Source organism: Rhipicephalus sanguineus, chromosome 1 (assembly GCF_013339695.2).
Source record: "Rhipicephalus sanguineus isolate Rsan-2018 chromosome 1, BIME_Rsan_1.4, whole genome shotgun sequence".
Classification (NCBI taxonomy): domain Eukaryota; kingdom Metazoa; phylum Arthropoda; class Arachnida; order Ixodida; family Ixodidae; genus Rhipicephalus; species Rhipicephalus sanguineus.
The window spans coordinates 220,487,984-220,503,882 of record NC_051176.1 but is presented as its reverse complement, the minus strand read 5'-3'; the positions used below and the strand labels follow the sequence as shown (position 1 = coordinate 220,503,882).

Genomic DNA, 15,899 nt, shown 5'->3' with positions numbered 1-15,899 from the left:
CCACTTCATTTCTTACGAGGCTGGGCGATGGCCTCATGCTGACCGAGGATGATGCCAGATTGAGTGACAGCCGCTTTGTAGACTAGGCCACGTAGGCCACATACGCCCAGGTAGTCTACGAATACGACTAACACCATCCACTGATGTTGGTCCACGTAGCACTATCCAGGCCTACCAGCCTCGACGGCCTATACCTCACCAACGCGAAGGGTGGCTTCAGGTTCCTACTTGTCGCCGGCTCTGTCGACAGCCCATTTGTCGACGAAATGACCGAGGCATGAGGATGTAGATGCGGTCACTGACCAAGTCAAGGTGAAAAACACCGAGACGTTTCGGGACCCATACGGGTTCCTTGTTCACACTAAGCAGGCAAGAGTCGTGTGTCGCTTTTTTATGCTAAAATGTGACGTAATGAACGGGTGTAGGTGTAGGAACCGAGGCATCCTAGAATTCCAACAGCTCTACTATACCACATACTTCACTTCACATGGACCCTTCGTCACCACGATCACGACCGGATCCTATGACAAGTCATGACCAGCTGCTGGTGCTCACTGATCACGGTGATGATGCCCTTGTTCAAGAACTGTCAATAACTTATTCCACACATGCACACGAGTTAGTGAAAGTGCGTGCATTCTCGGGACACATATGCGGCTCTTCAACATATATATGTGTGCGTTTAAAATTTAAACATATCTTTAGCGTCATTTTGTGACGTGTCGCTCAGTATAAAAAGTTACGCCACAGTCACCTACCCGCCGCATGCTTCGCATCACATCGACTCCCATGGTACGTGGGATCTGCCGAATTTTTTCAGCCACACCTTTTTATCTCTAGACATGCTATAGGGAACTCTGCGCACAACTGTTTTGTCACTAAGTTCGAAAGGGACGACGTGAGATTTCATCGCCGGAGGGTAGCTGCCCATGCACGTAAGTTCAGGGTACTTTCGTTTAATGTCCTCCTGGTCGAAAATCATCCTTGTTTTGTTAGGCGCCCGATGGAGATCCTCTGGTCCAACGTTGTCCTCAACCATTAGTCTGTCATCCCAATAGATATTCACCTTAAGCTTCTTCATGTCTGGACGGGACAAAAGGAAATCGTAGCTGACGTCAGGAATGGCCAATACGTCAGTGGTAATTGATTGTCCTTGATATTCAATGGTTAGGGTAACCCAGTCGTTATGCGTGCTCACGGACCCGTCGTAGGCTTGCACTCGCAATGCTCTACCAGTATGCAAGCGACCGCCATCTACTCGAATCTTATTGATGATAGAGACAGAAGCCCCACTATCAACAAGGGCCTTCATTTCAGTGCCGTCTACGCTAATAGGGGCGTAAAGTAAGGTTGATGACATTAAGTAAACTGTCTCGGCGTAGGTTTTTTTCTTGGGGCTTGTCATCGAACGTAATTAGCTCACGTGGAAGCTCTGCCTTGCTTAACGCTGAAAATCGCCCCTCTTCATTGTTCCGCTGGTGAACACATCCGCGATACTCGTTGTCAGGCTCAGATGACAGAATGAATGCTTCATTGTTACTTTGGTTGAAAAGATCAAGGGCTTGTTTACCACCATGCTGTTCTCGCGAAGAAAATGTGGTCACTGACGTCTGTATGCATCGCAGCAGTTCATCAAATGATCGTGGATCACTTAATTGTACTTGACTGCGGATGTTGACGGAAAAACCTTGCGTTACCAAAGCAACAACTGCAGACGACGGCTTTGGTTCTGCGGAATGCAGTAGGCGGCGCTTCTCAAGACAGTACTCCAGCAAAGAACCAGACGTGTATGTGAAGTGTAGTGCTGCATCCCATCTTTCTACAGCATTGCCTTGGAAAGACGCCAAAAAGTTACTCTTCCACCTTTCCCAACACATTGGTGCTCCATCCATAAGGTGCAAATCGTACCACTTTCTTGCGATGGCAACCAAATAACGGCGCATGTTTACAATCTTCGTGTCGTCACTTTTCCACATATTCCTTTCGCATGCATACTCAAAAAACCACATCCAATGACCCGCATTTTTCGAGTCTCCATCAAAAAGGTCTGGTTCAACAATTTGTCGTTGTGGTTTTTCCTGACTAAGTGACTTGACCAACGATCCCATTTTTTCAGCTTGTTGCATCATGCACCATTGTTGTCGCTCAATAGCAGATAAAACGCTGCTCACCTCCCCGGAAGCCGTTTCCTGCTTGAAGGTGCCACGGCGACTGGGTTCCAGAATGAGTTCGCTCAGTGTCTGGAGCTGCAGATTCACTTTCACCGATCCTGTTTGCACGAGGGCTTGACGGCTCATCGAAGCTTCTCGCAGTACCGTGTCGATCAGTCCGGTAGAGCTCACTTCGCGAGGAATGTCCATCGCTGGCTCACCGTGGACTTGGTACCGTGTGAAAACAAGAGGCTCCGATGACGCCTCGTCGATGAAAAAGGTAACCCACATTTGCAGTCTTCGCAAGCTGTCGGCTGCGCCAAAATGTAGCGTTCCTTCTAGGAACTAATACATAAAAGACATGGCTTCAATCAGACGGGTGTCGTCCGCCATTTTATTCAAAACTTCTTCTCCCTTCACTTCTACCCCTATTCCACTTCATCTTCTTCCGTGCGCTTATTGCAGACCGCTTCAATAATGTCTGGAGCTTTATGTGCCAAAACAACGATATGATTATGAGGCACGCCATAATGGAGGGCTCCGGAAATTTCGGCCATCTGGTGTTCTTTAACGTGCACTGACATCGATCGGACAGAACAGCATTTCGCCTCCATCGACATGCGACCGCCGCGGCCGGGATCGAACCCGCGACTTTCGGGTCAGCAGACGAGCACCGTAACCACTATACCACCGAGGCGGGCTTTGTATAATGTCCAAGTGCTGCAGTTATCACGAACCGCACGCCCACCGTCTGCTGAGGGAGCTAGCGAGGGCGAGCCTAGAAAAAATTGGCCGCGTATCTGCGTGCTTCGCTGCAAATGTCGTGTAAAGACGATAGAAGAGGCGCTGTGTGAGATATGGACGCCGTCTGGCAATACGTCGGGAAACATGAGTGCTGTGTTGCGTGCTGGTAGTCCCGGCGCAGCAGCAGGCGAATACCGGCGGTGACCAACGCGACCGGCGGGGACGCCAGCCAGCCCGAAAACGCGGTTTGGCGCGAAGCGCTGAAGCAGAGAAACGTCCGCACTCAACGAGTACTCTCCACACACTCTTTTATTTACACGTCGCCTGTGTAAAACAGGACCGCCAGAGCGGCGCCCACAACCGGCAGCCTGAAGTCCGCCCACAATGCTGCTTTTTCATTTTTTAAATATTTTTTTTTCACCTTCCTGGCCTTCTCAAAACTAAAGTTTTTCAACACCAACCCATGGCATTCGTACAGTGCAATACAGAACCGAAACCGAAACACAACAATGAGCTCGTGCGAAGGGCACGGAGGAAGGCAAATTTCAGCGCAGTCGCATTTTCAGCTTTGTTGAAACAGCGCTCACTAGACGACGACGAAGTAAAAGAAGGCACAGGACAGGCAGCGCCCGTCCTGTGCCTTCTTTTACTTCGTCGTCGTCTAGTGAGCGCTGTTTCAACAAAGATGAACGCATACCAACTCGCTCAAGCTTCCATTCTTATGCATTTTCAGCGCAGCGTAAGAAACTAGGGTCCTTAAAATTACCTATGTATGCATTTTCTATTAAAGGAACACGCCACCTAATACTTACCTAGTGATGTTGCACCTCAGATATGCATGATATTTACTTTTTGACCGACAACGTTCACAAGTATGAACAGCCGTACCAGTTCAAGACGGCTGGCCCTTGGGCAAGTGGTTCAACTTTGGCCGAGTGGCTGAATCGAGGGACGTGCCGACAAACAGAAAGACAGACAGACAGAAAGACAGACCAAAATTTCTGCGTTTAAGTTCCCGAAGAAAGACTATCGTCTTTAAAAATAGTGGCTTGGTGCGTGCAGTCTTCTCGCGCGCCACGTATATTGGGTGTAACGCGACTAAGACTGTGCTTGTGCAGAAAAACGCGAGTCTCCATTTCTTGGCCGGTCGTGGCAACGTGCCCCGCATGCCATAACCTGGACGTAATCTGTGGCGGATGTTCCGGGCTACAGGCTATAGGGCGAGCCGACATTGCTGGTGGTTTCATGTGCGCTGTCTTCGTGTGCGCCGAGTGTCCGAGTTTGCGTAATCTTAAGTTTCAGTGACGCCGCTGAAGCGACATGCAGCGTGAAGCGTTCACTCCCTGCTGTCTGCGCTCTTTATCAGGCCAACTTTGTGGTGGCAAATATTCGTGGTCATCGAGTGAAATTTGGTCATGTTTGCCTGCGCACCCAAACTGAAAATTTTCAATTCGGCATGTGCACATATTGTCACGTGGTCGTAACATTGACGAAGGCAGCAGACGGCGTGTTCAAGACTAAACTTTTTATTTGGGCGAACTTCCCATGAAATACAAAACCTCTATAAAACGTCTTTAAAACGTTTAAAACCTCTATAAATTGTTTTATATAGGTTTCGTGTTTCGTGGGTTGTGCCAGGAAAATGAAAAGGCAACGTGCAAGCGATTGACACGGTAAACTGATAGCGGCATGAACAGTAGTCCGCCGTCGAGTAATGTGATCTGCGGTTAGGCGCGCCGGTATTTATACATGCGGCATCGAACATTCGAGTCTTGTCGCTGGTGGCCGCGCTAGTTCCAGAATAAACTCAAGTGTTCGCGTTTGCGCGCTCAAGCCTATCGACAATTTCAAAATAACCTGGAAGGTTCCCAGACATTCGGGCGCGGTCAGCGAAAGGCAGTGGTTACACGTGTAACGGACCGGTTACATAGAAATACAAAAAGAAGCGCACGTGGCAAAATAACCACGCACATAAAAGCATACGCATGAACATTCATGAAAATTAACTGAACCCCCCCCCCCAAAAAAAAAAAAAAAAAAAAACGCCAGGCCTGCGCGGAACGCGCAGCACAGTCGCAGCGAAAGCTGGAAGGGCGGCATTTCTAGAGCCCGTTATAAACGCCTTTCTGTCCTCAATCCCCCCCCCCCCCCCGCCATACAGAGTAGCATGTTCTCTCTCTCTCTTGGGACAAGTACACTAGCAATGTACCCACCACGCCACAAATCATAATTTTTGTGAAGTTGGGAACCTCCCACAACGCCATTATTCGTCATTCTGCGGAGAAGCGGGTACCATCTGTAAGGCATTATGTGCACTTTGTTGATGCTGTGGCTGACGACGATGAAGAATTATGCCAGAGCCCTTTGTAATGGGTTGGAAGCATTCAACAACCCGCTCGTTGCGCAAGTCACATTGTGTGACGCCTGGTTACAGAATTCGCGTTGTGTGACGCCTGGTTGTCATTTTACTCTTCTACCACGCTGCATTACATATGTTAAGGTGGTTCCTTCCCGACATGAAGCCGTTATAGGGTCTTTTTGTAAAGTAGTTTCAAGCACCGGCATGGTTCCGGAGTGGCTTGGACTTCTGGACGCTTGTGTCTGTTTACCGGACTTTTGAAGATTCCTTCGACTATGTTAAATTGTGTGTTCTGTGCATATGTGCATGTGAGTGTAATTCTAAAGCGATGAATTATGTTGTAATAGACAGCGAGATTTGATGGCATTATTCCCATGCATTAAAGAGAAAAAAAACCGGCATGGCTGTGAGGTAGAATACTGGGCTCCAACGCAGAGGGCCCATGGGTCGAACCCCGTTCCATCTTGGATTTTTTTCTTATTTCCGTTTTTTTTTATTTCGTGCAATAGCGGCTACGGACACCGGCGGCGGCGGCGGCGGCGGACAACAATAACAACGGCAGCGGCGGCGGCGGCGCCAAAAAACGACCCTTGTGATCTCATAACAGCTTTCGCTGTAAAAAAATTCTGGCTACGCTCTCGGTTGTGGAGTTGTTCAATAGCTGTTGATGCTTCGTCTTCCAAGTAACACGGATTTTTTTTTCCTTCCTGGTTGGCTCAAATAAGCCTTAAACATATACTAACTGATACGTACACATAAACGAATCGCTAGTTTACACAGACTTAAAACGAATCGCTAGTTTACACAGACTTACGATGGCTCTTAATCTGTGCATTTGCTTAAGCTGATAATTTTTATGAGCACGATGCACTTAACTGAAATATCCACTTAACTGCCGAACTAATGTTTTGTCATTAGAGCTGTCACTAGAAATGGTATTGAGACGTGTTAGCGACAGGCGTTTATCCAGGATTCTGGTTTCAGTATGGGGGATGTCGGGCTCCACCTGATGTTCAGGGGGTGTATATATATCCCTGATTGGTGATGTATACGGACGTTTGCACAGATGGACACTTAACCTTACCTCCTTATTAAACACCCGCCCTTCATGGGGTCATGACTCATGAGCGGAGTAAAGGGATGTCCATAGGCAGTCCTCAACACCTCATGTGGCCGCTCCTCGCCATACATACCCACGATCTTGAGGCCAAGCAGGTCTACTAATAGGAACTGATGCTCAAATAGGGTGGCGACATTCATTCGCCCAAGCTCCGTTGCAGATAGAAAATAAGCGATCTTATGAATCTCAGCAGTAAGATGATGGGTGCCAATATCATAGTGCTTTGAAGGACGTACCGTAGAGTCGATCTTTCAATTTTTCCGGTATTTACATGGGAGCGGGACCAATTTAAAGACACTTCTTTTTTGGTGTTTCGAAAAGGCACTCACGTGAAATGCTCGATGCGATGTCGATATCCCTACTAAATGGTGACCATCATGCACGAGGCCTGCTAATGATCAGTGAAGCTGTAGCACGCGGACAGGTTGCTTTGAAGTGCGAAGCCACTGCACTTACCTTCTAGGAGGCCTGGGCGAGCGTGGTTCCGCGGTTTCGTCCAGGCTCCTGCTGGTGCTGCCCTCGGGCGAGATGAGCCGCAGCGACGGCAGCGCCGGCTGAGTGTTGGTGGCCTCCTCCCGACGCTGGGGCGGCGGATGCACGCGCAGTCGAGGCAGGCACGGAATCAGCTCGATGGTCTGACCAGGCGCGCAGTGCGACGAGTCGATGACGATGGCCAGCTCGGAGAAGGGGTGGCGGTCAGCGCTGCAGTCGGTGGACGAGCAGTCGGTGCCCATATGTTCCTCGTTAGTGGACGGAAGCGAGTCCGAGGACGAGGAGCGCTGGCAGACGAAGAGAGGCGATGCGGCGCGGCCATCCACGGGACTCCGGGCGTTGCTGGTCCGGGGGCTCTTGCACGGCCGTCGCGGCCGCTGCTCACCGTCGTCCGAGTCGGAGGTGGAGTGAGCCGCCACAGCGGCAGCCATGCTGCTCTTGGACGGGTTGCGCGACAGCTTGGCCTCTGCCACCAGCAGTTCGTTGGGCAGCGACTCGGAGCTGGGCGTGATGCCGGGCGAGCTTCCCGGCGTGGGACGGCGGTGCTTTTCTCCCTTGCGGTGCTTGTCCGCCTTACGGCAGCGTGGGCTCTCGAAGCTGATGCTCTTGGCGAACGGGGACGTGGCCCTGGACACGTCTCGCTCGGGGACGTCGAACTTTCCCGTGTCGAGGATGATGTCCACGGAGCCTCCGCCCCGGATGCATGACTTGCTCATCCTAATTTCCGCGATGTCGATGCCTATGCCCTCATCATCGACAGAGTCCTCTGTGCTAGTGGTCTGGTAGTTGTGCCGCGTCGCGCGGTACTTGCCCTTGAGCGTCACGCGGTCTTTGAGCGACGGCGTGGCAGGGCACAGGGCTCCCCCTATGGACGACCTCCGCTTCTGCAGCAGTGGTGACGTCGGCCGGTGTGCCTCGAGATATGGATAGGCCTGGGCCACCGGGAATTGAAACGCCTTGGTGCCGCATGACAGGTAATTTGGCGATAGCGAATGGCCGCTCTTGGGGGAGACGCTGGCGCGCCGGCCCTGGTGCGCGGGGTTCTCCAGCTCGTCAGCGATGGGACTGCTCGAGTTGCACCTGGACAGTCCCGGGCTGGAGAGCGAAGAGTACCCGGACGTGCTGAGATTCGACTCCGATATGGTGCGGTCCGCTGAGGAGCACATGATAGTTAGCGGACTTAGATAGTTCATGGTCTTGCAGGATGGGTTCGGAGTTCTGGGTGGGCTCGGCGCTTCCTCGGACTCGCAGGAGCTCATGTTTGCTGTGATCAGGATCTTGGGCATCGGCAGGTCGACGGAATATTTCCTCGGGACGCTCAGATCCGTGGCCTTCTGCTTGCAGCCACTGCCTACCTTCGGTAGGCTCAGCATAGACACCTGGGTCGTGTCCTGCTGCTGTTGCTGTGGTTGCTGTTGTTGCTGCTGTTGTTGCTGCTGTTGTTGTTGCTGCTGCTTCGTTGGGGACTTGGGGAATGCGGCCGGTGAGGCGGCCATCATTGTCTTCTGAAGCAGGTCCAAGAAAGCCCCTTTTGGGTCCCCTCCTGCGGCTTTTGGCGACGCGGGCTCAGCCTTGGGAGTTGCCAGTGTTTCCGCCACCATCGTCGTCTCTGTTGCCGTCGTCGCACTCGGCGTCTCCTTGGCCTTCTCTTCTAGCGAGGACGACTGCTGCTCGACAAAAGAGCGCGGCGACGGTGAGCGTGAGCCACCACTGGCGACGGCGTCCTGGCGACACAAGGTCTCAGCCCCGATGGAGCATCGCGAAGGAGACTCGGGTATAGGCGTCACCTCGACCTGCACCTCGCTGGTCTTAGGTCCCGCACTTATGCTGTCCGAAGAAGAATTTTGCTCCTGCGACTGCTCCCGGATGGAGTGAAATTCTGTGGTCCTCTGGATAAAACTAGTCTCCATACTTCCCTCGCTGGCAATGGACACGTCTGATATGTCCCCGGGGGTCTCCTCGCGCCTGATGCTCTGTATCTTGCGCTCGCTGAGCTTGATAAACTCATCCAAACTCATCCTCCGTTTTCCCGGCGATTTCGACGAAGTGACCAGCGAGGCTAGGATTCGCGAGGTCTCGGACTCCTTCTCCTTAGGAGCCGGGCCCGGACCACTGGTACCAGGCATCGGGTTGTCGCTGTCGCTGGAATTGGCTGACTGCTTTTTAGAGCCGGAGGACTGCGACGATCGCTTGAGGAGCTCATCGAAGCTGAACGTGCAGGCCCCCTGCTCCTTGTCGGACGGGCTGGAACCGCCCTGTGCACTTCGGATGCTGTGTCGTCGAATGCGGCTCAGCAGTGACCGCTGACATGGCTGCGGGCTCAGACTAGCGGGCGTCAGGCTCGGCTGGGTGGAACTCAGGCTGTAACGTGTCGCGGGCGGCGACGGATCTGCGAACAAGTATACACGCACCCGACTAAGCCCATCGTCATTGGTTAGATCAAGCTTGTTCATTCTGGACGTTGTGTTTACGAATACGCCATTGTGAGCTATATTAGCGGTACCTTTTATAACTTTGGCGAGCGGCACCATCAAGCTACATGATTCACATTGCACATAACAAATAGGCACAACGATGAACGGTGAAATGATCAAATACTTGTACCCTTTTCTATACTAGAAGTGGCGATATATTTTCGAAGTGCAAATAAACAAGCAGTTATTTAGTTATCATAAGTACCAAACAATTCAAAAAGAAGAATAAGAGAATGAGCATGCTACTCAACTGTTTTTGCTGCGTTCAATCTCTTCGGCAAGAAACTTCTCAATCTTGTCGGCGAACTTGCGTTTTATGCAGTAGACAAGCAATATGAGCAAAAGAACAGCTGAGACGGTGATTAGCCCTAACCAGAAGGGCTCTTCAAGCATCCTCTGACTCAGAGGACGGTACGGCAGACGGAACAGCTGCTTCTCGCAGCGCAGCCCTGAAAGAAAAAGAATGTTTGATCGTCGTCAATACAGGTATCGAATTACCAAACTGTTAACCATTACCCCCAGGTTTATTGTATGAACCCGGGTGAAGGGACGGACAACCGGTCAGAACGTATGATTAGACCCTAGTGGAAATGAAAAGAGCGTGAACTATAGCGACAGAATCAAGCATTCTTTTCGCGATTTCAGTAGGATTTGTGTTTTTAAATTGCTTTCGAATGTCACAAAAACCGGTACATTGTTCTGCCTTGTGGACAAGCCTTGCGACTGCGCGAAGGAGCCTGTAGGATTAGTGTACGTAGTCTGCGGTTGTTTAGACGCACCCTCATTCGTGCTTAAAATTACAGACGGTTTAGCATCAGACATCCCCGCTTTATTTTGTGTTTATTACGAGGTAAAAAAGAGTTAAAAAGAGAAGCGGCGCTGCCTTCGCGGCAACTTGTGGAACCGGAAATCTTAGTGCCCGTGGAAGCGACACTACCTGAGCAGCACTACTTGTTTGCAGCATGTGTTACCTATACGGTTTCATCGGCGCTGCAGATCGGAAAATGCTGACAAAAAGTGTGAAAGTTTTCCGCGTTACTATATCTTGATTAGACACTCCGACCGGTAACTTTCCGTTGCACCGAAGAAAACAGGTACCATAAAATTGGTTGTCAGACCCTTTAAGATTACTTCGGTGCGGTATTATCGGAGGACCCTATAGTGCACTGTAACGCCAACCTTCCCACACTGACATTACGATTCATAGCAGTTGCCGACAAAGACGCGAATTATTAATTTTAATGCACCGAGAACAATTGAGTTATGGACTGTATTGCTTGTGATGTGCACGGTCAGCGTGAGAGTCCACTCACAACATCGTTACCCCGCCCATGCCAAAGTACGCCACACACTTTTTTATTCTGCTGGACAGCTTACAAAAATAAGCTATCCCAGTCATTGCGCAAGCCTGTTTAACGATCGGTGAATAAATTATGCGTAATGCCGTTTCGACAAGCAGTTTGGAGCGTTCCGCAGAAACAACATTTAACGAACAAGAATTCATCTAACGTTTCCCATCGGTTGAAGCACGAAAACTGGTTCAACAGCGCACTTTTACATACGTAATCGGATTACCAGCTAACTCCGTACGATGCTCTTTGTTCCTGAGAGCGAACGAGACGTCATGGCAATAGCGGACACGGAACATATGTTTTCTTTGAAAAACCCACTTAAACACTCACGCCACAACGCGTTATGTCACTTACGATGGCATCGACACTACAGTACGACACACATGTAACCGCTCATTCGCAACACTTACTGTGACAAGAGTTTCAGGTTCAAAATACACTACGAAGGGAATATGGCTGCTCACACAGATACTGTTGACTGCTGCGACTACCTTTCCAGTGCTTGCAACGCGTGCAAAGACTGTGAAACATATCTTTATAGCTGCTGTGGAAAGGTACCCTTGGGGCAGACATCAGAGAACAATTCAAAAGGAGCTACCAATGACGCCCCATGGTATCCAGTGTCTTCCCATAGAGAATGAAAGAGATATGAATGATATGGTAATGTTCCTACGTTTGTCGTCTTTTGATAACTGAAAGCCCGTGTAAAATGCGGATTTACATGTTAAGTTGAAAAGAGCGATCACGTACGAAACATCACAAAAGCGCTTGAAAAGAAGGCCGAGGCTACGTGGCTTTGTGACGTTGTGGGATGGCTTGAAGTTCAAGCGAATTTGATGAATGAGCCGTTTGTGGCACGCAGGTAGTCTGCTCGCTTACTTTCTAAAACGGGTGTTATGTTTAACAGGCAATGACAATAGCAATGACAGCAACGACCACAAAAGCAGCAGTAACAAAGCTTTCGTTGGGCAGTGGATGAAAAGAACGCCTTGTTCTCAAACACACTTTCAGGCTCTACACGATACGACTTGCAGGGAGCGCAGAACTGCCTACGGACCCGCATTGATATGGCCTCGTAACAAGGTGACATAGGATTTCGGGCAGTAGGACTGTGCTCCGATAATGTCGTAATTAATCCCCTGAAATGAACGCGTACCTTTCTGCTACCTATTCTCGTGTCGAATCCAGCTTGTGCGAAGTTCTTGGTTTAGGCCAAAACGTTAAGCTATGCCATTATAGTACACAACTGCATGAGAATGCGAAATGATAGCAGGGTTTTGTGACAAACGCAAGGAATGCAAAGATTGGCACAGGTGCTTTGAGTGTTTCGTTTAAAAGGAATTTCGCAAAAATTAGTACATCCTGACAGCGACCTTGGTTTTCGCCAGCATGCGTACAGCAAAGACAGGAGCGTACCTTCAAAGAAGATGTTGCATTGGCAGACGAAGGATCCGTTAATGGCGACACAGCGGCCCTGGGGCCCACAGGGATGTCCTGCGCACGGGTCCACTGTCTGGGTGCAGTCGGGACCCTGAAAACCCTGCTGGCACGAGCACTGCAACGCCCCTGATGGCGACACGCTGCAGTTGCCGCGGCCGTTGCAGGCGTCGCCTACGTCGCACACGTGCACGTGGCAGAACATAGCTGCGCCAGAACGCATGTTTTTCGTTCACTCGTTGGGGCCAGTTCGTTAGTAACGCAAAACACGTGCACAATGTCAATGAAAGAACTGTGCGTAGGCTTATTCCTATTTGTCTCTTTCTCTGTGCCGCGTGTTTTCGAACAGAAAGAGCGCGAACCTCAGAAGCTGCTAGCCACAAAAAAACTCTTAGCACCGAATGTTGCTTCCTGATATCGGGAACAACATTCCAAACCTCTTCAAGTTTCTCCGCCATTTTACCAGAAATCTTACACTGCTTTGATGTGGCGTAACAGGAAATCTTGCTTTTCTGCAACTCCGGCGAAATTGTAATTGTTATGAAGTGTTCTTTCTTCTGTATCTGCTAAATTCCGTGCTAGTGGTTGTACAGGATGCGCCAGTAAGGTTTTCTAACTGCACCGCAATCCTATGGCAGATATCGAGCCTGGTTACGCGCCGGCATTCATGGTGCTGTACAAAGAAACAGGGAGACAACATACATGTCCGCATGCCTGCTTAATTGTCCATGCACGTCTTCGCTACCACAATGAATGTTGCGCCTAACAACCATTCAGCTCACCGCACTGCTATCGATGTCGAGTATAGCGTCGAGTACCTGCAAATGGTGGAGTGCAACTGCAGAGGCGTTTCTTGGAAGTGACGTCTTCGATGCAGGATCCTCCGTTAAGGCAAGGGTTCGGCGTGCAGGAGTCCAAAGAGACATCTGCCAGCAATGTCACGGTTTTGTCCAGGTACAGAGGATCTGAGCAGGAGTGACATTCAAGGAGGGGATGAACGCATGGCACGAGCATGCACTCACTACAGTTAATCTTGCGTAATAGGTCGACCATCACTCCTGTTTGCTTATCGCTTCTGTTGGAGTTTTAGTGATGAATTAGTTAAGCCTCACTTGTGGCCATGCTCCCATATAGGTGTGAAGATGTGCTCCCCCAAGAAACAGGGGGCTTTCAGGTTCTAACTGCTAGAAGTGAATTAGGCAATGCAGTACGACTGGTTTACGAGCTTCAGTTAATCTCGAAACGCCTCTTAATGAGCCCTTAACGCACCTAAAATAATCCTGTTCTGAACGAATGACTGCTCTGTTCTTCGTATTTTCTACCTTATTCCCTAGCCTCCATTGTCCCAGTATGTAAAGCGCAAAGTAACTGACTGGACGCGCTATTTTCACGATGCGTAGTATTATTTTGACTACAATTACTCGTTCCGATGGAATAAAGACGAGTGTTTGCGCTTTTACCACTTCGTGCTACACGCGTGCTTCTATGCATGCAGCGAAAATGTAGTCACGAATTGGTTTAATGCATTTTTATTGTTTACAGCAAGAAGCCACAGCTTTTAACAAAGTACCCACTCAGCATAACGAGTGTCAACTGGAAGGGACAACAGCGCCTTCAATAGACAAGAAAAGTAGAAAGAAAATTCATGGAAATACAAAGGCGATGGCATAATCGACACAGCTGAGTAAGCGTTGACTCCACTCGAAGAAAAAAAAAAGTGAAGTCAATGGCACCTTTTCGTGTGATAAAGTAGGCTTGGAAAGGGGCCGCCGGGGCGCCGTACGACAGCCGAAGCGTGTGGAGCGTGGACGAGACGGTGGCATTGTCGGCGCCAGGGCCGAGCCTGAGCGCCAGCTGCGGTGTCCGATACGGGTCCCACAGGTGGACCGCGCTAGCGGCGGCGGCGGCAGAGGCGGCGCTGCGGTTTACGAAGCGCAGCTCGACACGCTGTCCCAGCGGCGCCAGCAGGCGCACGCTGTAGGCCAGACCCTGCGGCGGCCGGTGCGGGTAATTGAGGCTCTGCACCAGGCCCCGAGAACGAGCCGGCAGCTGCAGGGTGGTCTCCAGAGAGGAAGTGGACACTGCGATGAACGCCACAATATATACAGCTACCTCAGTTTGACGACGCAGTCGTGGTGGCCCCTGGTACAGACATGTACGAGCAGCATGACAGTTTATCCGGATGACTGAAATGTATACTTCTCTAGAACAGCCGTGTACCTAAAGTTGGGTGCTCGTTGCAGAATCCCAGGTGGTCAAAATTACAGCTGTGGTTAGCTGGGTTAGTTTGTATGAATCCACTGTAAAAAAAAAAAAAACGGCGCAAAAATAGGAAGAGGCACGCAGAAAGGTATCGACAAGACCAAGCGCTTGTTCTTGTCCCTACCTTTCTGTGTGCCTCGTCCGATTTTCGCGCTGTGTCTTTACGATGGGGTAAAAAATTACTCGAAAGTCCTCCACTGCGGCGTGTGGACTCATAATCATATTTATCTCATAATCATAATTATGTGGCCGCATGATCATATCGTGGTTTTGGCTCGTAAAATGCCACAATTCAAGTTAATGCATACTTATAGTATACAGCCCGTTTTAACTGAGGCGCTGGGGAATGTTTACAAATAGCGCACAAAAAACAAACAAAAATGTTAGCACTCGAAAACAACGCGATGTTATGCAATGTACAACACGCACAGAAAAGGCAAGGAGGTTGACAGGTTGCACCTGGTTCGCTACCTTACACTGAGGAACAGAGAAGTGGGCAGAGGAGGAAAAGTGAAAAGCAGATAGAAAGAACGAACACATGAGAGGCGCAAAAACAACGGCGTTCATGGTACAACTGCAGACTGTAGCTATATGCTCAGTTGCCTAGGCTAAGCTAAGGCTTCCTGGTAGGAAAAGCAAGCAATGCACGCTTTTAAAAACTCACGCGAATAGTATTACACGCATTCAACGTTTAGGCACTGTCAAAACATGTGCGTGTACTGCGTTTGTTTTCGCTGTTATGTTTTCTATTGTGTATGAAATATATCTGGACGAATTCAGAAACATTTCAGTGCGCACAAGACGCGGCCACGAAGTTCGGTTGCGAACTAGCGGCTTCAAGTTTTCAAGAGAAAATATATTTGCTAGAGCCCTTGTTTACAAGCTACTCTTTCTTTCCCAGCATTTTTAATGCATCGGTATTATCAATCACTAAAGCATCTCCGTTTTAACCACACAGAAGTGAGGACGGGATAACATATAACTTGCCTGCATCGCTATCTAAGGTGCAGGATTTTTTCATAAGATCCAAAAACTCATCCCACCTTGAGGCAAGACAACGGGAACTTAATATAGTTGAACTGAGCAGAATGTATTTCCCAGCTGAATGAAGGGAGATGAGTCGGAGACTAAAAAAGGTGATGCGTGGTCTCAACCCCGACGCCTACAGGCAACACGGTAGATATTAAAGGGACACTAAAGAGCAAAACGATTTTTCTCGCATTAGTAAAGTAGTCTTCCACGGTACCAAAAACACCACGCTTGCTGCGAGAAGACGCTTAATAAGCGAGAAAACGCGCAAAAAGAAAACACAGGTGGTGACGCCACCTTGGAATTTCCGCAGCATTTGCCGTGACGTCACATATTTTTGACGGCGCCTGCTTGGGCCTACGTAGTTCCTAATCGGTTAAATCGAAGTACATTGTCCTCTGGGGGGCCAGGGACTCGACATAACGAGTTTGTGGAAATTTCGTCGAGCCAGTGGCGCCAAAATACGTTAAATGCTCTTTC

General features: G+C 49.7%; 1 protein-coding gene across 1 annotated transcript in view; it reads right to left on the bottom strand.

Annotated features, from left to right (window-relative positions):
- LOC119381606 (uncharacterized) overlaps positions 1 to 15,899 on the bottom strand; it is a 417,646-nt gene that overhangs the window by 6,412 nt on the left and 395,335 nt on the right. The window contains exons 18-22 of the mRNA XM_049419611.1: positions 13,862 to 14,209; positions 12,947 to 13,093; positions 12,108 to 12,335; positions 9,591 to 9,788; positions 6,830 to 9,254 (exon numbers count right to left, since the gene is read on the bottom strand). Coding sequence (XP_049275568.1) covers positions 6,830 to 9,254; positions 9,591 to 9,788; positions 12,108 to 12,335; positions 12,947 to 13,093; positions 13,862 to 14,209 — 3,346 coding nt within the window. The remainder of the gene's footprint in view (positions 1 to 6,829; positions 9,255 to 9,590; positions 9,789 to 12,107; positions 12,336 to 12,946; positions 13,094 to 13,861; positions 14,210 to 15,899) is intronic.